This window comes from Podarcis vaucheri (genome assembly GCF_965113315.1).
Source record: "Podarcis vaucheri genome assembly, chromosome: 1".
Classification (NCBI taxonomy): Eukaryota; Metazoa; Chordata; class Lepidosauria; order Squamata; family Lacertidae; genus Podarcis; species Podarcis vaucheri.
The window spans coordinates 117,478,201-117,502,703 of NC_138759.1; the positions used below are offsets into that span (position 1 = coordinate 117,478,201).

Sequence of the window (24,503 nt, forward strand, 5' to 3'; positions counted from 1 at the left end):
GGAGTACCTTTAACAAGGACCAAATTATACTCCCTTGCGACACGGCACCTGCAGAGTCCTTTATAAGAAGCAAAAATCCCATCAACCAATTGTTTGGTAAGGAAGAGGGAACAGAGGGGTTGAATTCAGCCCACAAAATGACAAACAGGCAGTATTTCGGCTTTTAAAAAATTTCCTATTGGACATCAGGTGTGGGGCAGGTAAGGCTGGAGCCATGAATGAAGTGGAACCATAACACAAACTCCCGATTGTACCGTTATAAATGGCAGTCTCTATGAGTGCTAGTCAGGTGATGTCAACCTGAACATTACCTCACACCAGAAGTCCCAGCCAAACAGGGCTTATAATCAAATTTTGTTTTTGTTTTGTTTTTTAAATCTCTCAGCCTGCGCAATGAGAAGAAACAGACATTTTCCACATAAATGCACTTTTCCAATGCTGAAAATGAAACTGTCTCAACAACTCATGGAAATATTTCTGTAAAAAGTTAATTGTGATAACAATGGGTGGTATTCCACTAAGCTTTGCTCGGGGTAAACCCACTGAAGTTAATGACCATTATGAAGTTAAATGTCCATTAATTTCAATGGGTCTACTTTGAGTAAACCTTAGTTTACTCATAACCTTTACAAGCTGCCAACTCCTCAACCCAGTTTCAACTATTTAAATTTTCCCACTCTGTTACCAGGCTGGTGGTGTATCTGTTTGCAAGGGGGGGGGGGAAACAAACCACATTCCTGAGTTTACATACTTAAAAAATTTTGGTACATGTTCCATATTATTTTCTTCTAAGTAGCGTCTTCGACTTCTCTGGAGTTCTTCTATTCTTAGTTTTTCTGACGCTGCTGCTTCTAAATCCCCGTCTTCCAAAAGCCTGTAATAAAGCAAGTGGAACTTCGAATATACAGTATACCAACATTCAAGCACTGGAACGAATCAACAAAACCCCGGAGATGACAAACCTACACCCATCAAGAGTTGCTGGATCCGTACCATCCAGATACTGCAGTTCAGATAAAATTAGCAGGGATGAGAGCCAATTAATTAAACAAATCTTTAATTATTAAGCATGTGAGTTTTAGATGATTGCCTGTATACTGACTTGCTGATTAAAGCAGAATAAATTAATATTAGTTTTTTAAAAGCACACAATTGTCTTCAACAAGCAGCATGCTTATTTTGTTTTATGGAAACCCCATGCCAATCTTAAAAGAGTCAGTTCCTCTTGGGAGTGAAGAGCAATGCCTCTGCTAAGACAGCAGCTGCCCAATGTAACTTTTAAAGCTACTTGAATCATAAACAAACCAACCTTCCTGATTAGTGTGGGGCAGACCCTTAGTTGATCAAAGGTTTTTTTAAGCAAGTCATGTTACAAAGTGATGGACTAAACTAAGAGTGGGGAACTTCAGGTCCAAGGGTCACAAGTGGCCACCATGTGTCTCTCTGTCCAGCCTTTGGGATTCTGCACAGGTGACTGCAGCCTCCCTGGGTGTTTTTGCCTGGCTGAAACGTGTCCTTGTACTGCAATAGTGCCTCTTACTTACCAGGTTTACTTGTGTGTAAACCTCTATCAGGGCCGGTGTTGGGAGCAGGCCAGCAATAACTCGCAAGGCGTCAGTGGAGTTAACTCTTTGTTCAAATAAACAACAGCTCAGGCCTAGTGAGCACAGCAACTCTTCCCAGCAGATCTTGCCCCAATGAGGCAGTTGCGAGGACTGAAGGGCCACACCTTCCCAGTGCTCCCCAAGACTCTTCCTCCCTTGGGTCCTTCCCTAGCAATCTGAGACTCTGACACCTTGTCTGTTTTTGCTCCACCCTCTTCATTCTTCTTCTGGTTCTGGGAGACCAGGAGGGAGGGGAGCTGGTCACCGCAGGAGAGGGAGACCCCCTGGCTTCTTCAACAGCCTGATTCATCTCTGCCTCCTCCCCTACTCTCCAGCCTCCTCTTCTGCCTCTGATTCTGGACTGCTCTCTGCCACAGCCTCTTCCTGCTCACTAAAACCTGTTACCTTCAGCTTACAACACCTCCTCATTCCAGTCTTCTCCTTCTGACCACTCATCAACATCCCATCACCAGTCCCCTGGCTCTGAGCCTTCTTCCCTTGGGGGTTCCTGAGATGGTGGCTCCCACCACTCCTTTGAATTCAGTCAGTCCATGGCAACCTATTATTTTGTGCTTGGCTGGAAAGTAGCCTAAAGTACAAATTTAAAAGCTGCACCTTTTGTGCCTGGATAAACTCACCCACCACTGAGTCCCTGGAAAATGGCCCACGAGGGAATCTGGCCCTCATGCTAACGAAGCTTCCCCACCCCTGGACTAAACATTGGGGTCCTGAAATCAAATCTATGTTTGAAACAGCTGCTGAGCATTAAACAACAACAACCAAGTGATTCTTGCCTTTGGTCTGGCCTGAATCGGGCATCTGTTCTTGGAAGAAGATCTTTCAGTGCAGGATCTAACTCATTCAGCTCAATGGCAAACCTTGTGAAGCCATAATAACGCTCGTAGTTGGTGGGCATGGAGCCTGCATTAACAGATAAGACAAAGTGAGTAGCTAAGCTTTGTGAATGAAGAAGACATGGTCCTCTGAATACAGAAGGTCAAAATCCCTGCCTGCAGCTCCTGAAGTTGGCTCTAACTACTGGTGATAAACTGACACGGGTCAAACGTCATGCAAGCACTGCCAAAAGATGGTCGGCATCTCTCACAGTTCTAACCACTGTCTGTGGGGTGGACTAAGGCTTGCTCTACGTGCCGCTGAGCTGCCACCTGAGGTGGTGCCTTCTACATATCTTGCTGCCATTATACACAGTGCCTGGGCATCCCAAAGTTCTTCTGCCTCATTCAGAGCCTTTCAACACCAGCATCCCCTCACTCCCAGAGGAGAGTCATGCCAGTCTGAAAACTTGGCCTGCTGGGAGAAAATTCATGTAACAAACACTTTTACACCCTGAGCATGATACGGTCCTGCTTCAAGTAGCCTCCACCTGGGGAAAAATTAAGTTTGATCCAGGCCAATAGATGGCCCAACTGTTAAAACGGAGAGTACTGAAGCATCTATTAGGGAGAGGAGAATACCTACGAGCTGCATATGAAGATGCCCTTGGCCACTGGTCCAGTGTTGTGTACTCTGGCAAAGGTTCTCTGATAGCCACCCTTCATACCCCTCTTACCAGAGATTTTTAGAGGTCTCACTGCTGGGGTCTGAAGCTCAGGCCTGATGTGATAGCTCAGTTGGTGCTGATAACCCCAAGGTTGCAGGTTCAATCCCTATGTGGGACAGCTGCATATTCCTGCGTTGCAGGGAGTTGGACTAGAAGATCTTCAGGGTCCCCTTCCAACTTTACATTTCTATTATTTTATGTGGCCTAGCACGGAGGAATGGCTCTTTCCTGCACCTGCCACTGTGGTGAGACAGTCTGTAAACCAGAGCTGGGTTTATTTCTCCAAGTAACAGTTCTGAAAAGGCAACTGGTATTCTTTGTAAATTAGGAACAACCGATACACCAGAGCTTCCATTTTCAAATCAGGTGGTCCTATTATTGCTGTGACAAAAAATGCTCATTGGAGACCAGTAAACGAGTACAGTGGTACCTCAGGTTACAAACTTAATTTGTTCCAGAGGTCCGTTCTTAACCTGAGGCGCGCTTTCGTTAATGGGGCCTCCTGCTGCCGCCACATAATTTCTGTTCTCATCCTGGGGCATAGTTCGCCACCTGAGGTACTACTTCTGGGTTAGCGGAGTTTGTAACCTGAAGTGTTTGTAACCCGAAGCGTTTGTAATCTGAGGTACCACTGTAATTAGAAGTCCCCAATTGTTTATCTTTCAAAGAGGAAGTACACAGTATTTTGTAGTGCGAATACTTCCAGTCTTGCCTTGTCTACTTTCGCCATTGGGTTTGCAGCACACCAGGAGATTTATCTCTCCCTGCCTCTGCCAAGCCACCAGCACGGTTACTGTGCACAGAAAACAGTTTCTATTGGTGCCAGTGAGAGTCTTTAAGCCTTGCAGCTGCTAGGAGGAGATTTTCAGGAGACTTTGTGACTGGAAGAAGAAAGGGGTAAATCTCGCCCCCATACATCCTGCAATCCCAGTGACACCGGTCCCCCGCACTTGTAATTAAGTGAAAACAAGAGATGTAGCGCATGAAGCATAGCCTGCAGCTTGGCCCCTTCGGTCTATCTCAAGCAGGCTTCCTCAAACTCAGCCCTCCAGATGTTTTGAGACTACAATTCCCATCATCCCTGACCACTGGTCCTGCTAGCTAGGGATCATGGGAGTTGTAGGCCAAAAACATCTGGAGGGCCGAGGTTGAGGAAGCCTGATCTAGAGTCATTCCAGTCTGCCATACTTGATATGATGATGAAGCTTCTTCACCCATAGTACAAGTATTGAATCCACCCCACCTCTTTACCTAAAAGAGCTGTTCCTCTAATAGGTTCATACCTGGTCTCCATATACATTTTGCCGAAGGCCCAACTCCACAGTACAACCCTTCATGCCACTTCCCAAAGAGGCGGTGTACCACCTTTCCTTCTTGGTCCATGACAACGCCTTGGACTTCATTCACGTTCGAATTCCAGTAATTCACCTAAAAAAATAAAATGCAAGGAAACAGAAGATCTGTGGCCTTTTTCTTAACTGTTAAGGTAAATCACCCCAGTTTCAGGTGTCTGGGGTATAACTAGGTATCAACTTTCAACAAGACCAGGCAGATCTGTATCACACCCATCTAACAGCTAGGCAGTGCCAATGAGCTGCCAGAAGCGGGTGGGGAATCGGGATGATTCAGACACCACCACCCCTTATGGTATTGTGCCAAATATCTTCAAATGCAGTCCCAAAGAGGTGCAGAGGATAAAGACATTGCCAATGCAATTAGCATGTCTGCTGGCAACCAGTGAAAGGGTCTTATATTTATCACCCACACTTTGGTGCACAGATTCATACAATTCATACAACTGGTACCTCCAGCTAGTGAACCTGCCCCTGTGTGCTCCCAGAGGCTGCTGTGCAATGGGCCACCAATTGCACAAACACCCTTTTCACTGTTCATTATGAGTTTCAAAGAAACGTTACCTTGATGAATGTGAGTTTACAAATACAAACGCTGCTTTTTGTGTTTCTGATGGTTATTTCTCCATAATGTTCTATCCATCTCCTTCCACTGAGGATGTTGTGTATGCAAGTAGTGACTTTGTTCCATACGTAGGAATCACCGTACCTGCAAAGAGAGTTAGCTGTGGAAACTGTGCTCCAAAAATGCCCTTTCCAAACCACCGCCTATTCACAAATGAAACAGTACTCCCCCTTCCAATATTGGAAGCCAATGGACCACCAACAGAACTCAAATATGAAAACACCCACAGTTTTTACATGTATTTGTGTCCTGCTAGGGGCATAGCTGTCAACATTTCCCTTTTTTTAAAGGAAATTCCCTTATTCCGAATAGGATTCCTCGCAAGAAAAGGGAAAAGTTGACAGCTATGGCTAGGGGTTGAATTGCAAATCAATTAGAACAATAAATAATTTAAAACCAGTTAAAAAAAGAGAAGGTAATAAAGCAAAAGCACAACAATAAAATAAGAACAAAACAGCAGTGCAGAATGGGCAGCAATCATAAACACCATCCCCACTGATTTCCAAAGCCACCAAAGGCCTGGGTAAATAAAGATATTTAAAACTTATTTCTAAAACATAAGGAAGTTTGAGTGCCTGGCAAATGTGCCAGAGGGAAGGGCCTACCACAGCCAGGGTGCCAATACTAAGAAGGCTTTGCTTCTAGTAGCCATATATCCATTGCACTTTTGAAGGTGGAGGCGAAAGGAATAGGGTGTCCACAGAGAACTGGCAGTCCCGTCCCCCCCGGTGCTTAACCATTGGTTATTGGTTATTCTCACAGACAGACAGTCAACTCTGTCCCACTACAGAAACTTAAAAAGATGCTCTGTGAAACATTACTGCCCTCTATAATGAAGATACATTTTGGATAATATTATTCTAAAACAATCTTTTTATGTTGTAAGCTGTGATCTCTGGATGAAGGGCAGTATATTATTATTATTATTATTATTATTATTATTATTATTATTATTATTATTAATTCTTCTGCCAGACATCATAGTATGTGTTTTCCTACTATGGTTACATTGGTTCCGCACAGTATTATATAAAAAAATCTGTTTTGTCCTCAAAATAACTCTATTAAGTAGATTAGGCTGAGAAATTGCGAGTTGCCCAAAGCCCCACATTGAGCTTCATGGTTCATTATAGTTTTGAACCCAGTTCTCCCCAACTTTTAAGCCCATTACGCTGTTCATTCCACCGGACTGGTTCTGAATGAAACAAGATGAGATGAGCAGAGAAATTGCAGGATTAGCTGACCAGCCGCAAAGAAACTTCAGGAGGTACACATTGCAGGATAGTAATACTCTCCCAAGCTTCCTTGCACTGAAACAGGACTCACCCTTATCTGCCACACTCTATAGGCAAGAGTTCTTGTCATTGTGAAACCTCATATTTTACAAGAACACACCTCACTTTAAGTTACCATGATGCCTCTCACCTTTATCCTCCTAGGGGAAATCCAAATAATTTTTACACACACAAAAAAAGGAATATGCTTCCTTTTACTGTGCAAAGCCAACACTCGCAGTACTAAAACGTCTCCCACTCAGGAAGCTGCTGTGAATTAACTGGCCTAATGTTCACAACTGTTTGATCAAACATAGTTGCAGCATCTAGCAATAGCAGGTAGAGTAAGTAATTATTCAGAGATCCCAGTTGCCTTATCACGCCACGCAAGCTGCTGCTATGTGTTCCCTGCCTTGTCTGGCTTCAGTTTTGCTACATTATTCATCAGTGTGCATCTGGGACTTCAAGTGCCTAAATTAGTCTCATGGAACTGCTTTTCCAGGATGTAGAAGAAACAAACAAACAAACAAACAAACAAACAAACAGGAAAAGAAGAATGGAGAAGCTGCTTACTTTGGAAGCGTGACATTCAGTGTCCCGATTGGCAGTATTTCCATTGACTTGCCCCAGAATTTGTTTTTCCACCTGATATCTGAATAACATAGCAAAGATTCAGAAAGCTGCAAGTTACAGAAGTTCTACAAATGCAACGAACCATTATTTCTCTTTGTTTAATACGAAAACTGGAAGACCTAAAACAGCAGGCTTCCCAATTATATTAACCTTTTTGTTAAATTCCACAAAAATGAAAAACTATGCATGTAATCGTAAGTTTTCTTTTTTTAAAGCAAAAACAAAAACAGAACTAAATTTGGTCTTTAGGCTTGTGAATTAAAATGTATACCTTGCCAAAACACAAAATTCTTTGATTCACAGTGACAGGCAGAAATGGGTGGGTGGTGGCTAACCTGAAATAAAAAATTACGGTGGTGAGGAATTGTGCAAAAGACTTTCATTTTTATCATCACTGTAACAGACACCTTACATAAAAGAGAGATGATGCAGCAGTAGAAAAAGCTACTGCTATTCTAGGCTGCATCAACAGAAGTATAGTGTCCCGATCAAGGGAAGTCATAGTACCGCTCTATTTTGCCTTGATCAGACCCCACCAGTAATACTGTGTGCATTCCTGGGCACCACAATTTAAGAAGGATATTGACAATCTGGAACTTGTGCAGAGGTGAGTGTCCACGATGATCAAGACTCTGGAAACCTACCCTTATGAGGAACAGTTGAGAGAGTTGCATATGTTTAGTCTGGAAAAGAGGAGACTGAGAGGAGATATGGTAGCCATCTTCAATTATCTGAAGGGCTGTCACAGGGAAGATGGAGCAAGCCTGTTTTCTTCTGCTCCGAAGGCTAGTATCCGAACCAACAGATTCAAGTTACAAAAAAGGAGATTCCAATGAAACATCAGGAAGAACTTTCTGACAGGAAGAGCTGTTCAATAGAAACAGATCCCACAAGAGATGGTGGACTCTCCTTCCTTGGAAGTTTTTAAGCAGAGATTGGATGGTGATGTGTCAAGTAGGATCTAGTTGAGATTCCTGCATAGAATCATAGAAATGTAGAACTGGAAGGGACCCTAAGGATTATCTAGTTCAGGCATCCCCAAACTTGGCCCTCCATATATTTTGGAACCACAACTCCCATCATCCCTAGCTAACAGGACCAGTGGTCAGGGAAGATGGGAACTGTAGTCCCAAAACATCTGGAGGCCAAGTTTGGGGGTGCCTGATCTAACTCAACCCCCTGCAATGCAGGGATATGCAGCTGTCTCATATGGGGATCGAACCTGCGGCCTTGGCGTTATCAGCACCAAGCTCTAACCAACTGAGCTATCCAGAAACTTGGACCATTGCAGGGGGCTGGGCCATCAGGGTCCCTTCCAGCTCCACAGTTCTAGGATTCTATGATTTCTGCAAAACTGGATTCAGCTTTACAATGCTGAACTGCACCTAATGCTTGAAAAACAAATATATATCTTCAGATCTATTTTAAAAGCTATATATTTAGATTCATATCAGCCAACATTCTGAAAATAAGATGAAATGCATCAACCAAAATAAACAAATAAATTAAAGTCACGGTGCTATTTAAGGGTCTCTTTTGGAACAGATTTTACCTGCTCCGAGAAAAAACGAAATCCTTTGTCTTCCCTAATTGATTCGTAAGTTTCACCAAGCACAGGGTTAAAAGGCTTGCTTCCAGCTCTGTAGTAAGTGGAGGCATATCCTGAAGTTGCAAAGGCAGCAATAAGGACCTAGTTAAAACAAAGGGAAAAAAACTTGAGAAACAATATCTAAGCAGTACTGGAGAGACTGTGCAAGCAAACAGGTGTTTCCTTTTCTGGGTGATGGCAGCCCCTTTGGCGTTAGTGCTACAACTGCAGACAGCAACTCTGTTCTTGCAATAGCAGTATAGCCACTGTCCCAACATAATAAAGGACAGGGAAAGTCATGCTGCAAGTGGTGGGAAGGTAGGAACGCGAATAATATCCATGCGAATCTGTTCCCAAGGCAAACAGTATCCAAAGCAAGCTTAAAGATGAAGAATATATTTGCTATTTTTGTCTTGGGATCAGAGACAATTGTGAGGGGAAAGAAAGGATGTGCGATCTGAAAAGCCCTTAATGGGGAAACATGGGGTTTTTTGTGTGACACAAGGATCTACCGGGGGGGGGGCTAGCACTCCCCTTTTTGCATTTCCAGTTTGCATCCTCCCACCTTTTCCATATAAGCAATTTTACTCTAGCTCGATATCCTGAGGATTTTTATTTGGGTTTTATTAGGCACCATCCTCAGGTGCTGACAAAAAAAATCACACCAGTTAGTCGGTGATAGAAGGGGGCAGAAATGGATGTGTCTTATGCAATTAGAGAAAGCAAAGAGTACTTTCAGATCTCTGGGGAATTGTCATCTCTACAAGCCTATTGAGAATCATCTCATATTACAATTTGGTCTGTTTCGCAGACCCGGAAAGTGGAGCACCACTCCTGAGTATAGGAATATAATGGAAGCAGTCCACCCGGAATCCCCCCCCCCCATTCATGCCATCTTGAAAGTTGTCTTGAGCAAAAGCATTCCTAGCGGGGCTTGCAGAGTGGAATTCCCCAGCGATTTGCTCATTGCCAGAATATAGGGCATTATCTGCCTTGCACAGAAAAGGGTAATATAGGGATGTGGCTACAGCTTTGGAATTCACAGGTCTGACAAAATAGATACACCGACAATTGAGTGATCACTCTCTGCAACAGAGGCTCTAGTGGGGTTTTTTTGGGGGGGGGGTTAAACTACTTATTTCCCTTTAGAATCACTCAAGAGGCTTATACCAAGTGCCTTCTCTTGCATTACCTTAGCAGTGTGGCCGCTACGGTAGCATCACTCCTTTCCACACTACGAAGGCAATGTCAGAAGTTTCAAACCACGTAGCACCTGAGACTCTTAATCTCAGGGTTGCGGGTTCAAGCCACAAATTGGGCAAAATGTGGGTCCCTGCACTGCAGGGGGTTGGACCAGATGACCTTTGCGGTCCCTTCCAACTCGACGGTCTTACGATTCTATGTGGGAAGAGCGCATACTGTAGCATCCTTAGATTATTTCATCATACTAGTATTGTCCCGTTTGGAAAGCAAGGCAATGGGGGGGAGGGGGGAGGAAACACAATATGGGCTCTTCCCACATGATCTGGGTCTCCTGGCAAAAGGATGTCCGTGAGCAGATTCCATACCGCAAAGGTAATGTGAGGCTGGACCCTAAGACTCACTACAACATGTATGCAAGTTCATTCATCCAAATTTATACTGCTCCTGCAAGGCTCCACTTATGTGAGCAGTTATGTGCAGAGATATAGCCAGCCAAGGACCATCTGAACTGGTCGTAAGAAAGTACGCCAACGAAAGGAACAGGCTGGATAAAAAATAAAAAAATCCTCTATGTCAGAATCTAGCTGCTTTCACATTAGAAGTGAGCTTACAATAATGGAAAATGCACAAATGTACAGTGGACCCTCTAGTTATGTACCGCTCTGGATACATAACTTTCGGGTTACGAACGCAGCAAACCCGGAAGTGTATACTTCCGGGTTTCATTGTGCGCGCATGCACAGAAGCGCTCTGCACACCGTGCGCATGCGCAGAAGTGGTGCCTCTGCCTACGGAATTTTTGGGTTGCGGACAGACCACCGGAACAAATTTAATTCGTATCCGGAGGGTCCACTGTATTCAATATTAGAGCTCTAGGAGAGGGATAAACACATCAAGGGACATGGAATGGTGTGCTCTGTCTGGTTTACTACCATTCGTTCGTAGGGGTCATCAGATTCAGCAGCCTTGTCCAAGAGTTCACTGTATTCCAGTTCCTCACAAAGGTGTTGCAATGTATTCAGAGGCTCGTTTAGCTCTACCGGCATGGATACTTTCGAGAGATCTTTCCCGATATTGTTCCTCAAAATGTTCCACAGGTTGATATTACTAGTATCAGGGCAGGGGGTCGGTAGGCATGTCCTTCGTCCATTTCTGAAAGCACCACCGGTCAGCTCATCATTAAGTACTGGAAGGAAAACAGAAGAACAGCAGGGATGTGAAATCCTTTCATTGACTGAAAAACAAAAAATAAAATGGTTTGTATCCAATGATAGCTGTACTCAGAGTAAACCCACTGAATTTCATAGGCATGACTAACTTAGGCCTATTCATTTCAAAGGGTCTGTTGTTGTTGTTATAGATTTACTTATACCCCACCTTTTTCCCTGATGGGACTCAAGGCAGTTTACAGATAAAAAGAAGAACCGCTAAAAACATAGGAAAAAACATTGTAAGAAAACAATTATAAACACGGAAAGAATTAAAACTATATACATATAATGAAATCTACTAAAACCATACAAATAATTACAGTAAAAAACAGAAGGAAGAGTGCTATTCTACAGTTAACAGGGATAAAAATGTAAAAGTGGCCCTCACTGATTTGAGTTGCATCCAGAGAGTGTTCCGATTTATATTGCACCACACCTAAAAAGAACACTTATTTTCTAAAAGTTAAAAAAATTAAAACCCTGCATACATTGCCGAGAAATGTTGTCTGCAACACTGGTGTTGTCCTCTGATATGTTGTCACTCACGTCACTTATGTACGACTCATCATCAGAAGCCTAAAGAAGAAAACAGAGAGATTTGAATGAAAAGTAAATGGAAGCAGACGAGGAGGAGGAGGAAGAAGACAACAAATGGAACACTGAATAGAAATGTTTTCATAAATTCAAGTCCCAGTGACGCATGTAATCATTATCAGGCTGAAGAGTGCCCGTTTTGTGAAACCCTGGTTTGGCCAATATCATCCCATTTTTAGCTTGTGCCTAAATATGTAAGCTCTCCATCTTCCTCTCTGAAGAACAAGCTGTACTGGAAGTGACTGTAGGTCAAAGAGTGTCTGTTCTATTGAATACAGATGACTCATGTAAGCCTATCACTGTCAATATGATATATAGGGGGAATGCCTCTAAATCATTCTCTGCAAACACACTTCAAACCATGGTTTTAGAGAAGGGATGGGTAACTTTTTCTGGCACCACAATCACAGGTGGGTAGATGGTTGGGGGCTGCATCCCAGAAAGCATGACCGGAGCCAGTCACACTGCCATACCTTAAACCAACTCATGCTCACAGACAGTCTTGGAAAGACAGGTACCGTATTTTTCGCTCTATAAGATGCACTTTTCCCTCCTAAAAAGTAAGGGGAAATGTGTGTGCGTCTTATGGAGCGAATGCAGGCTGCACAGCAATCCCTCTTGCTGTTCTGGCTTCAGGGATAGCCGCACAAAGCCTCTTCAACAACATTTGATTCAGAATATTTTTTTTCCTTGTTTTCTTCCTCTAAAAACTAGGTGCGTCTTACGGGTCGAGTGCGTCCTATAGAGCGAAAAATACGATACATGGGTCGCACATGTATGTCTTATTTCTCCATTTAAATTACCTCCAACCGGCCTCCCAAAGAGCTGTATGCACAGGGAAGCACACACTCAATCATTCATGGGAAGTCAGATGCTTCAGGATACAATATAACCCCTTTTGAAGAGGAGAAAACAGTTCTCTTCCCTGCTGATGGCGGATTACCTGGGCAGTGGGAAGAGTGGGCAAGTTTTCCCCACAGCTTGGTGGGTTGCAGAGAGAGTCGTTGAGGGCCCTATGTGGCCCACCCCTGTTCTAAGGAAAGAAAAACAAATTTTCTTGCCAGGGCAAACGAAAAACCAGTAAGCGAAGGAACAGGGTGGGGGCGTCAAAACTGAGCTACTAATTTACTTCCGTCCAAAGAAGAGAAGATGGGGGAAATAAAATGGTAGCAATTTACGTGTCACTCATTCCACAACACTGCTGCCTGCTTTTGACAGGAGGAAGGCGGAGCAAATGGGTCACGAATTGCTCCCTCTGGCCCTGATCTCAAGGCAATTAAGTGGCAAGCAGCTCCTTTACTCCAGATTAACCCGACAAAAATCAGTGGGACTACTCTTGGAACTGTCAGATTGTTCTAAGAGCTTCACCTAATTCTTAGGACTTTGTGTGATAGGTTAGGATTTTTATCCTCATATTTCATTTTGAGATAGTGTCTTGCCTACGGTCAACAACTTAACCTCATAGTGGAGATGTGATTTGAACCAGGAGACTGCTGTGTCCATGTTCAAGCCTTCCGAATTAGGATCAAAAGTTCGGTAAAGGTAAAGGTAAAGTGACCCCTGACCATTAGGTCCAGTTGTGGCCAACTCTGGGGTTGCGGCACTCATCTTGCTTTATTGACCGAGGGATCCGGCGTACAGCTTCTGGGTCATGTGGCCAGCATGACTAAGCCGCTTCTGGCAAACCAGAGCAGCGCACGGAAACACCGTTTACCTTCCTGCTGGAGCGGTACCTATTTATCTACTTGCACTTTGAGGTGCTTTCGAACTGCTAGGTTGGCAGGAGCAGGGACCGAGCAACGGGAGCTCACCCCGTTACGGGGATTCGAACCGCCGACCTTCTGATCGGCAAGTCCTGGGCTCTGTGGTTTAACCCACAGTGCCACCTGCATCCCCAAAAGTTCGGTACTTGATCCCAAATGCATTATAATTATATAGAGCACAGCAGAAGAAATAATCAGGCTTTCACTGCCTAACCTCGTTTTCTGATGAGCTTGCAGACAGAAGCACCTCCTGCGCATCGAAGAACTCAGAGACAGATTCCGACATGGAGAGCCTGCTTTCATTAGAAACTTGCTGGGAGAGTGGGAGACTGACATGGATCTGTTCACCTGCCTGCAAAAAGGGAAAAACACACACATATGAACTCCAGATGCCCACACATGACAGAGAAAAAGGAAGGGCATGCCTAATCAATATATTTTATTGGACAGATGCCCTGCTTCTTCCCTGCATGGCCTCTCCTTCCTCCCGGTTTGGAAAATAAGCTCTAGCAAACGGAGAGCTCAGGTTGAAAAGAAGCCATTTTGCAAGGGGAGCGCAAACAACTTATTTTCCAGCTAGCACTCTCGTAACTCTTTTTTTGTGTGGCAGGGGACAGAGAGAAATGCCTTCTCTCAAGATTGTTCCTCTGCTACAGGAAAACCCAGCATCTTCCAGCACTGAAATGATACCTTGTGTTTGATGGGGAAGGGAGGCCCAACCCTCACCTGACACACTTCAGCTTCAGGCATGTTGTATGACTGCTTTAGCACAATGCTCTCATGTCCTGAAGCCTGATCTTGTTTGTTTGCATGTATGCGCACACACAGGGTGGCCTGCAGCAAAATGTTGCAGCTCATCATCCCCTATTAAAAGGAATGCTCTTGTTCCTGTTTCGAACCATTCCTTCCTTCCCAACCTAGCACTCTACTGCGTCCTAGTTTTTTGTTTTGGTTTTTTTTGCAACTGTCTCTACCTTTTCTGGATACTGAACATGCTCAGTGTTCGCCAGGCTGTTTTATGTTTGCTTGCAGGGGTTTTGTTTTGTCTTAGAGGGTTTTTAAAAGGGTGGGTTTTTTGTGCTTCTGCAAATAAGCCTGCTGATATGTTCTTCTTGTTTTTCTGGGTTATGTGGCCAGCATGACTAAGCCGCTTCTGGCGCAACGAAACACCAACACCAGAGCAGCGCATGGAAATGCCGTGTACCTTCCTGCCGGAGCGGTACCTATTAATCTATTTGCACTTTTTGGGGTGCTTTCGAACTGCTAGGGTGGCAGGAGCTGGGACCGAGCAACGGGAGCTCACCCCGTCGTGGGATTCGAACCGCCGACCTTTTGATTGGCAGGCCCAAGGCTCAGTGGTTTAGACCACAGCACCACCCGCGTGGACAATGTCTTTGTCATTAGGAGGGAGCTTATCTATTTATCTGAAGCGTTCTTTACTTTACCCTTCAGTCAAACAGGTTCCCTTACCCACACTTTTCTACTGTACCCCAAATGAATACCAATCCAGTGCAGTGCCATTTCCTCAGAAGGAATGGCCCACTCACTACCTGAGGGATAGCTCAGTTGGTAGAGTATGAGGGCTCTTAATCTCAGGGTGTTGAGTTCAAGCCCCACATTGGGCGAAAGATTCTTGCTTTGCAGGCTAGATGATCCTTGCGGACCCTTCCAACTCTACAATTCTATTTCAAATTTAAAATAGGTAAATGTTTTCTTTATTTCAGGTCTGGAGCTCACGTCTCCCTTAGCCCCCTCCTGTAGCAAATCTCATCCTCTTGCATTACGCACAGTTAATAAGCTACGACTACAAGACTGGGACAAGAAAGAGCCTCACACCATGGGGATGGTCACTCCAACTAACACAGAGACAAGACAGTGGCTATAGAAGCCCTGGAACTCCAGGAATGGTTCAGGGCACTCTGCCTTTGTAGCAACTTTTATACAGTAGCCTCACACACTTATATCTGACTATATAAATACACTTTGAAGATTCTTCACCCAGTTTTCTATTCTATAAAGCTGACTTCAAATGAAGGAGGCTCCGAAAGGAATTTCCATTTTTGTCCAAGCAGAAGGGATTCATCAGAAAAGCACATGGTAACGGTAAATGGTGAAAAATAAAGGAAAAGGGTGTGGGTGGGTGAGGAGACACTGCAACTTTAATATCACCAAATACAGAGCGTTCAGTGAGACCAGAAAGAATTATCTTATGGTGTGCCTCATATGTTTAAATGGCATCTGCTTTGTCTCACTTGGAAACTGAACTCTCCAGCATTTTGGAGCTCAGTAGTGGCTAAGGGAGGATTGGAAAGAGGGAGACCAGACCCTACACAAGCTTTCCTACTGGTTATAGGGCTTGTAATTCTGGGCAATCATTATAACTTCAGTTAATCTATTTCAGCAAGGCAGTATTAAGAATAACTAGCGTTCTTAGCAATGGCAGTACACGTGGACTAATGTATTTCCCGTCCACCTTTCCATATTTGAAGTGTGAGGATTGGTAACTTATTGAAGAACAGGGATGGAGATTAGGAATAAATGAGTAATTCTCACAATGGAGGGGTGCAAGAGGTTGGAATGCCACCCAAATTGGAACTGGTGTTTTTCAACTTGTTCATCAATGATCCCGAGTTAGGAGTGAGCAAGGAGCTTTCCAAGTTTGCAATTATCCCAAATTATTGAAGATGATTTAAAGAAAAATAGATTGCAAAAAAACTCCAAAAAGGATGTCTACAAGATGTTGAATGAGTAACATAATGGCAAATGTGGTTCAATGTCAATAAATGCAAAGAGATGAACATTGTGGCAAAAAAAATCTGAAGTTCCTACATATAGTGATGGTGTCTGAGCTGGGAAAGAGATCTTGGGGTGGAAGGAGATTGCGCCATGAAAATGCTGACCCAGTGTGCACCAGCTATGAAAAAGCTAAAATTTCATGCAAGAGATCATTAAGAAAGTGTCTGAAAATTAAAAAAAAAGTGAATATTATAATGCCTTTGTACAAATCTTTGTCATGGTGATACTTGAAATACTGAGCACAATTCTGGCTGTGACACCTCAAACAAAATCTATTATTTTTCTGTAGAATTGGTAAAGGCCAACCCAAATGATAAGAGCTGGAGCAGCTCCCCTGTGAGGAAAGCTTACATTTTTTTAGGCTTTCTATGGTTGTTGTTTTTTGGGGGGGGGGAAGCTGAGTGAAAAGTTTATTTAAAAAACATACACAATATGGAGAAGGTGGATAGTCAGAAGACTTTCTTCCTCTCTCATAGCACTAGAACCCAAGGCTATTAAATGAATCTGACTGGTGAGACTTTCCCAAGCAACAAAAGGAAGTCCTTCTTCATATCACACATAGTTAGCTTATGAAATTGGCTGCTTCAAGATTTGTGGTGATTGCCACTAGGCCAGACAGCATTACAAGGGGGTGAAGAAAAGTCATAGAGGAGAAGGCTACCAGTTGGGAAGGCTATAGGCCAACCCTAGGATCAGATGCAATCTGCCTCTAAATACCTGTTGCTGGGCTGTGGGTGAGGTTTATTGCCCTCAAGTCCAGGAAATAGTGGTGCACTATGGGGAAAAGGCCGTTTGACTAAACTAGTCTGGTCCAGCAAGGCTCTTCTTATGGATTCTTGGCTGCTTGCTTACTTAAATACAAATGCACCAGAAACAGGGCTAATTCGTATTCTTTGAATGCTAACAACAAACCTTCCACTTCTCAGATTTCCAAAAGGAATCTCACATGAACTACTACAGCTCATTACTTTCATGAATGCTACTGGGAAATTTCCTGAATAGAGCCTGACCCACTGCTTGCCAGCTTTGCCAAAGAGAATGATTTAGTCATTAGTGATAATTAGCGGGATTTGACTACTGTAAGTCCATTAGAGCAATGACAAAGTCTTACCTCATCAGGACTAGGGATAATATTTACACTGACAACCTGATCACAAATAACAGACTCTGAATGTATTCTGTTCAAGCGACTCCTTAGTTCAGCATTCTGGTTGATAGCCTTAAAATAACAAAAATTAAATATTTAATTTCAAATGTACAAGACAGCACAAAGCAGAGTCAAACCACTGCTGTACCCTATATTCAGGCCAGAACCAAAATGTTGTATTATATGGATGGTACTTCTAAGCAACTAACTTTTTTCCTCCAGCCATTAGTATTATGTCCAGCAGTTCTGGTTAGGTATCTTAAGTCAAATTAAACTCATTTAACTATTCTGGCTTTCTTCCATAGAAAAAAGCCTGCTAATTTGGTGAGTACACTAAGGATTCCTTGATAGAGGTCTGCATCCCTCCTCACTTTAAACAAGTTTATGGCCAAAGGCAAGAGGTGGAATAAATGTGATCAATCAAATTTATACATATGAGGAGCTATGAATAAGATACGAATAGTAGTGGAAAAGAGGGGTTGGTTAGCCTTTCCTTCTGAGACATTTTTCTAGTCAAAATTCCCACCCAATGCCCAGCCTCTTATCCACCGGTGAAGGAAAAGCTATTAGGTTCCTACATCATTTTACGTGGTGAGAAAGGAACACGGGAGAAAGGATTATAAACCCCTCTTTTCTCTTCCAATCAAATGTACAGCACATCCATAGTGACACTTCAGTGTTGCTGTTTTTTAAGTGGGAACTGCTCCTACATCTCCTTGAGTTTGGCCCCAAGATTACAATCCCACACACCTTTGCTCTGGAGTAAGCTACTTGGTGGGACTTATTGTCTAAATATGCATGGGACTGGGCTGCCAGAAAAGTAGACACACCTTTAGCCTTTCATTGCTTTCTTAGATTCTATAAGACAATGAAAGAAGAAACCCTAGTTGTGTTTGCTTCAGGGGAACCTGATTATTTGGAAGACAAGCACCATTCACAGCATATGGTTGTATGTTTTGCCATTGAAGCTGTTGTATTTGCTTCTGAATTCAATAAGCACGATTCAGCCTTTACATTTATTTAAGGTCACCCAACAAGACCAGTCTATCCTCTTGAATGCTCTGTGCACCTCGCACAGCATAAACAATACTGATGAATTAATGGATCATGCTTATAATCCTTTAGCATCTCAACATTAGACCACTGATATTGTCCATAGTATATCATCCCATATTGCTGACATATGGAGGAGCAGAAATAGTTTACACTTCCCAACATGTCATAACCTACAACAGGCAATGGAGGATTCAGATGGATATGAGGTTCAGGTTATTTCGTCAGAAAGAGAACCTCTGGAGCATTGGTCTTCAACTGGTGGTTTGCCACAAGAGCGCTACCAGCACACAAATGCACACTAAAAGGTTAAGAAACGGGTCCCCACTTGCGTGTTTGGATTAAAAGTGGATCCTGGGTCAGAAAAGATTGAAAATGCCTGCTCTATAGAACCTAGCAATAAAACAGAGTTCTCTACCATGGTCTTAATCAGAGGATGACTCCTCTGCATACCATTTTTTCCCCTCCAGTCATGCAGAAGTCAAATTCTGCAAAATAAGGCAAGAGCCTTATTCGGCCAGATTCTCCAGGAAGGTGGAAGCTAGGACACTAGATCTGATCAGCTGGCACTAGTTCCTTGAAGGGGTAACAGCTTTATGTCTGTAGCTGTCTTAGCAGCACCCCTAGGAACTGTCCAAGGTCATGTTCCTATCTGCTTTGACTGGCCACTGCCTGCATCCCCTGCAGTCTAATGAAACTAGGCAAATAGTCACCAACCCTTATGCAAACAGGCAGGAAGAAGCAAACATAGTAATTAATCAACTAAGCTGCATTCGTTTGCCACCAGTCAAAAAGAAAGTACTGCAACACGGAAAGTCAAAGCTCTGCAGGTTTGCAGCAAATGAGGTAAAGTATGCAAAATGTCCACATTATTTAAAATTTGATTTGATTGTTTTAAAAAGCCAGTCAAGTTTAATTCATTAGGTATTAATTCCGTACCTCTTTAATTTAGACAGCACTACCCGTACTAATTTAAGTACTGCAATAGCAAAATGTGGAGCAACAGCAGTGAGAAAGCAGGAGGATTGATGAGATTTTGCAAAGCAGTACTGGAGGTGCAAAGAAGCTGAGACTGCGAAAGACACGTGCGCGCGCACACAGAGACTTGTAAGGAATGAACATTTGATGTGCTAACTGGAAGCTTCTTTTTCTAATCTCAGAGATTTTAAGTTCTTCTACAGAAAATAAGCTCCTCATATGAAGAGAAGGCTAGAATTCTTGGGAATCCAGTGTATTCTACACTGGAAACAAAAATGCATGCTTTGCACAGTAGGTTCTTGGCTAAAGAACAATAAAAGGGGGGAAATGGTTTGGCCATTTCAAGATTTTAATTCAATTCTCATGACGAAAACCTTGCAAACACACGGCACTACTACTATTAATTTGCAAAGGACAATGTTCCTGGTTCTTTAGAAATGAGTATATTGGCAGCCGTCCTCTCCAAAGGAAGTGCCTCTTGTGCAGATAAAACAGAGACAGAAGACAAGAGAATAGAATCCAAATGGACTCAAGAATTAGCATATGACGCATACGATGAGCTGCTGCCTTCCCCCACTTGTTCTCTGCCTATCTTTTCCCAACATAGAGAAAAATATCTATTCTGGATACAGAAGGAGACCATAGAAAAAGAGGACAACTGAAGGAGACCATAGACCATAGACTTGTCAGGTGACATAACAAGAAAAGGTGGCGACATTGTATGAAGCAGAACACTGCTGAGAGCAAGATGACAGAACAGAGGTTAAACAACAGAATACCATTATCCTGGTTAAGTGAAGCAGTTCAACTGATGCTGCAGTTCTTAGTTATACTCTAGCGCATGAATCCTTAGCTCACCGAAGCTTTATAGTGAAAGCAAACTGGGTAGAAGCGCAGTTCTTCAAAGACTGAACTGAGTTCTGTCTGGTTAGCTGATCTGAAAATTGTGACATTATCTTGTGTGTTTGTGTACATACATATGGACAAAACTGGATAAAGCTACCAGGGTAGATCAATGAGATTAGCCTCACTTTCCTTCACTGAACATAATGCATAACTGGGGTGGGTGGATGTAGATTTTATTGTAAGATGAGGCAAGCTCAAAGATGGCAAGCACGCAGGTTACTGCTGCTCCAACATTAATGTATCCAGTTTTGCTGAAATGAGAATGAGAATACTACTTGGGGTCCCAAGGCCATAAAGTTAGTCCTGCTGCAGGCTCAATTTTACAGCTACAGACATGCAAGTGATGCAATAGAAGGAACATACAAATACTTGAAGATGAACTGAACCTGAAGTGGGAAAAACAAGTTATCTTTTATTTGATTAAAGTTTTCCTAACAGAACCAGCATCCACAGGCTAGTTTCTTTGTGATTATGAAACACTGGACTCCTCAACCTATATTATACCCTGTATTGAACAAAATAATTCAAAATGTAATGTGATATTAATAGTGTACAATTTTGCATACCATCCCATGCTTTATTTCTATATTTATCTAGGTTGTGGTGTTTTGTTTTGGTATTTTGTGTTTTTGTGTTTTGTATTTTAAAAATATAAATGAATAAAAAAACACCCTAGTATCTGGACAAGAAGTTGCCTTTATCTGTATTTTTCTTCTTCTTCATAATCCCTAACCCCATTATGTTTGAAAGTATAGGGTAGATCAGGACAGGAATTCATCAGTATCGTAACATTTGATTTTGTCACTTGTTTTTAGAGAGTTATCTGGCATTTATGGAAAGCAATGCCACAAATAGCATTTACCACCTGTGGCAAACAACAGTTACAAATCACGGCATTTCCAAAACCAACCATCTGAAAACGTAGCAAATAGCCATGTAAGATCATACCTGCGAGAGGGATTGCCTGAGGCAGGTTATCTGTGTATTGTGTCCAGCGAAATCATGTTCTGAAACCATCTGCTTAAGTTTCTCCTTCTCTATCGCTATGCTGTTGAAGGCAGACTTCAGAAGAGAATGTACTGGGGAGAAAACAGAAATGTCTCTGGTATACACCACAGGCCTCTGCATGCAACTTACAAAAAATACGCATCAGCGAACATTTTGAACAGTGCAATTCCCAATGCTACAGAAACAAGATGCAGATTTTGCAGGGCCGAGCCTATCACTTCCAAACTTCCATATGCCCTACTTTGAATAACCACGTATAAAAAACGGCCATTAGCCATGGCTGGAGTTTTGTCCTCACGTACACAGTGGAGCCTACCGTGCCATTATTCCTCACAGAGTGCAAAATCAGTTTAGTCTATTTTTCTCTCATCAACTACGGCTACTTCTCAAATATTCAGGGTATTTTCACACACCCTGCAAAATAGGGGGAAGGGGGGGGTGAGCCACTCAGGTCAAGCATATTTATATTCTGTTCTTTAAAGCATATCTCCATGCTACATGATTCCCCAAACTTCAGAAGGGCATGCCATTTTTCCTGTCATTTATCACTGTGAAAATTCAAAGGGTTCAGTGCAAAAAAATAAATAAATTGGGGGGGTGTCTTAATTTTTAGACTCAGACTGTAAGAGCCAACAACTTGTACATCTTTGGCTAGAATTTTAAAACATGGCATAGCAAGTGGGTGCTGATCAGGTGGAAAAAATTGCAAGCCATCACCTTGCAAACTTGCAAAATTCATACCGGTACTGCAAGAAATCGCTTCCTTGCAACTGCATCTGTGTGCAAAGGATGTCTGAGAAGCACAGCTGAAATAGTTGAAAAGTAAAACACAAGGGGTCTTCCGAAACTTAACAGGATAAGAGAGAAACCTTTGGCTGCTGCACATTCAACATGCTAGCTTCAGTTTCTCCCAAATGAAACAATCAACACACACAATGCCTTGGCCCAAAGCTAGCCTACTCTGTATCAAAGGTTATTTCCACTGAGATGCTGCTGTTACGCATACAATTACCTTTCTGTGCCATGAGGCAAAACTCTTCCTGGAGTTTCAGGTAGTCCGTGGAGCTTTCCAGGGGGTCAGGTGCATGGCTTGGAGAAGACTGAAATTCGATGTCTGCACAAAGATTAGGATTGGATGAATGCAGGCGAACAGGAGACATTGTAGCGCTGAAAGGAACCTAAATTGGAAAGCAACAGATACAAGGGACTGTATCTTTCTTCCACAGGACATCTGGCACAGCACTGTCAGACTTTTCTCACTTTACCATAGCGCTCAATATTTATGAGTCGTGGCACTGCTGCCAAGAGGTATCTTTTTAATCTCCTTCAAAGCAGGAGTTCTGCTCCTTCCCTGAAATCAATGTTGATGTGTTATAAGTGTTAATTTATGACGAATAGGATTTCAATTCAAACTTGCAGTTACAGCTTGTAACATAAAAAAGGAACAGTGCTTTCTAAGTAAAGCCAAACACAACCAACCAAATATTCAGTGTGGGACATTAAATAATAGAGCTTCAAGTGTCTTCTGATTCACTGGAAATCAGAAAAGTGAAGGGAGGCATTTTAAGAGAGAAAACCTTACTAAATTTGTAGTCTGGCCTTCCAAACATGTATGAATAATGTATTAGCAGCTACTGGGGGGAAAAGAAGATTCGAACAGTACTATTTTCTCCAGCAAACTTAAAACATGGCTAAACATCGCCAAAGAAGAATTATGAACAGATTTATGAAAGTGCTGGTAAATCGGGAAATGGATATATGATATATGGCATTAGTACATCTACAAATCACAAAATGTGAAGTTAGATGCATTGAGTGCCTGTCTTTTAATGTAGAATGTCAATTTAATTTGTTGTATTTATCTACACATTGCACAAAAAGACATTGTGAATATACAACGCAGAGAGACAATCTTGAATCATGTCTTCAAGACACAATTTATTGTACCACCTCCACTTTTCATTTCCTTCTAAGAAATATGTTTGTATATATATGTGTGTGTTTTCTCACATTGCTTTTTTTTGTTACACAGAATACACACAAACATATAAGCATCATGCACACATCTGCAGTGCTTTTTTAAAAATAATATATTAACTATTCAGTGAAGGCATGCAAGACAAAATGCATTCAGCCTTAGGTGCATTCCGCAGCCCAATGTTCAAGCATTTTTGTGACCGAACTTGCAACCCAATTCAGCACTTGAATATAAAGTCAAATATTAAATTACATTGTTGTCCAAATAGTTCATGTAATTTAAATGTCAATTTCTTTGGGGGGGGGGGTGTTACAAAATATATTACATGCTTTTGAAATATTCTCAACAGGACCAGCATAAAAAGTCATATTACTTTACATTTCAACAGACAATGGATTCATTGGCCCTAACCAGTAGGAACTTCTTGGAATACAATTTTCTCCAGTTCTTTCAGGAACCTGGACTTGCACAGTATATAATGTAAAGTTTTAATTCATCAGTTGAAATGTATTTTTGAGAGATCAGACATCCTATTCTGCCCACATATTTATTGCAGCTCTTCTTCTGCTACCCAGTCTCTTAACATTGGAACTTTACTGTATGTTGATACATTTCTTCCATCCAGCTATATGAAAAACACTAACTCTTGGTTGACCACAAACTTGACATGAGCCAACAGTGTGACGCGGCAGCTAAAAAAGCCAATGCAATTCTGGGCTGCATCAATAGGAGTATAGCATCTAGATCAAGGGAAGTAATAGTGCCACTGTATTCTGCTCTGGTCAGACCACACCTGGAGTACTGTGTCCAGTTCTGGGCACCACAATTCAAGAAGGACATGGACAAACTGGAACGTGTTCAGAGGAGGGCAACCAAAATGGTCAAAGGCCTGGAAACGATGCCTTATGAGGAACGGCTAAGGGAGCTGGGCATGTTTAGCCTGGAGAAGAGGAGGTTAAGGGGTGATATGATAGCCATGTTCAAATATATAAAAGGATGTCACATAGAGGAGGGAGAAAGGTTGTTTTCTGCTGCTCCAGAGAAGCGGACACGGAGCAATGGAGCCAAACTACAAGAAAGAAGATTCCACCTAAACATTAGGAAGAACTTCCTAACAGTAAGAGCTGTTCGACAGTGGAATTTGCTGCCAAGGAGTGTGGTGGAGTCTCCTACTTTGGAGGTCTTTAAGCAGAGGCTTGACAACCATATGTCAGGAGTGCTCTGATGGT

The 24,503-nt window shown here is 42.6% G+C and overlaps 1 protein-coding gene across 9 annotated transcripts in view; it reads right to left on the reverse strand.

The window, feature by feature from the left end:
• OSBPL6 (oxysterol binding protein like 6) overlaps nt 1–24,503 on the reverse strand; it is a 98,115-nt gene that overhangs the window by 5,748 nt on the left and 67,864 nt on the right. For 7 of the 9 annotated variants that reach the window (XM_082231137.1, XM_082231135.1, XM_082231133.1 and 4 more), the window contains 13 exons: nt 22,309–22,474; nt 21,237–21,367; nt 17,316–17,423; nt 13,623–13,760; nt 11,540–11,627; nt 10,773–11,026; nt 8,602–8,739; nt 7,321–7,384; nt 6,990–7,068; nt 5,082–5,226; nt 4,449–4,593; nt 2,399–2,525; nt 752–874 (listed from right to left, as the gene is read on the reverse strand). In XM_082231137.1, coding sequence (XP_082087263.1) covers nt 752–874; nt 2,399–2,525; nt 4,449–4,593; nt 5,082–5,226; nt 6,990–7,068; nt 7,321–7,384; nt 8,602–8,739; nt 10,773–11,026; nt 11,540–11,627; nt 13,623–13,760; nt 17,316–17,423; nt 21,237–21,367; nt 22,309–22,474 — 1,706 coding nt within the window. The remainder of the gene's footprint in view (nt 1–751; nt 875–2,398; nt 2,526–4,448; nt 4,594–5,081; nt 5,227–6,989; nt 7,069–7,320; nt 7,385–8,601; nt 8,740–10,772; nt 11,027–11,539; nt 11,628–13,622; nt 13,761–17,315; nt 17,424–21,236; nt 21,368–22,308; nt 22,475–24,503) is intronic. The other 2 variants (XM_082231139.1, XM_082231141.1) reach the window with 1 other exon arrangement.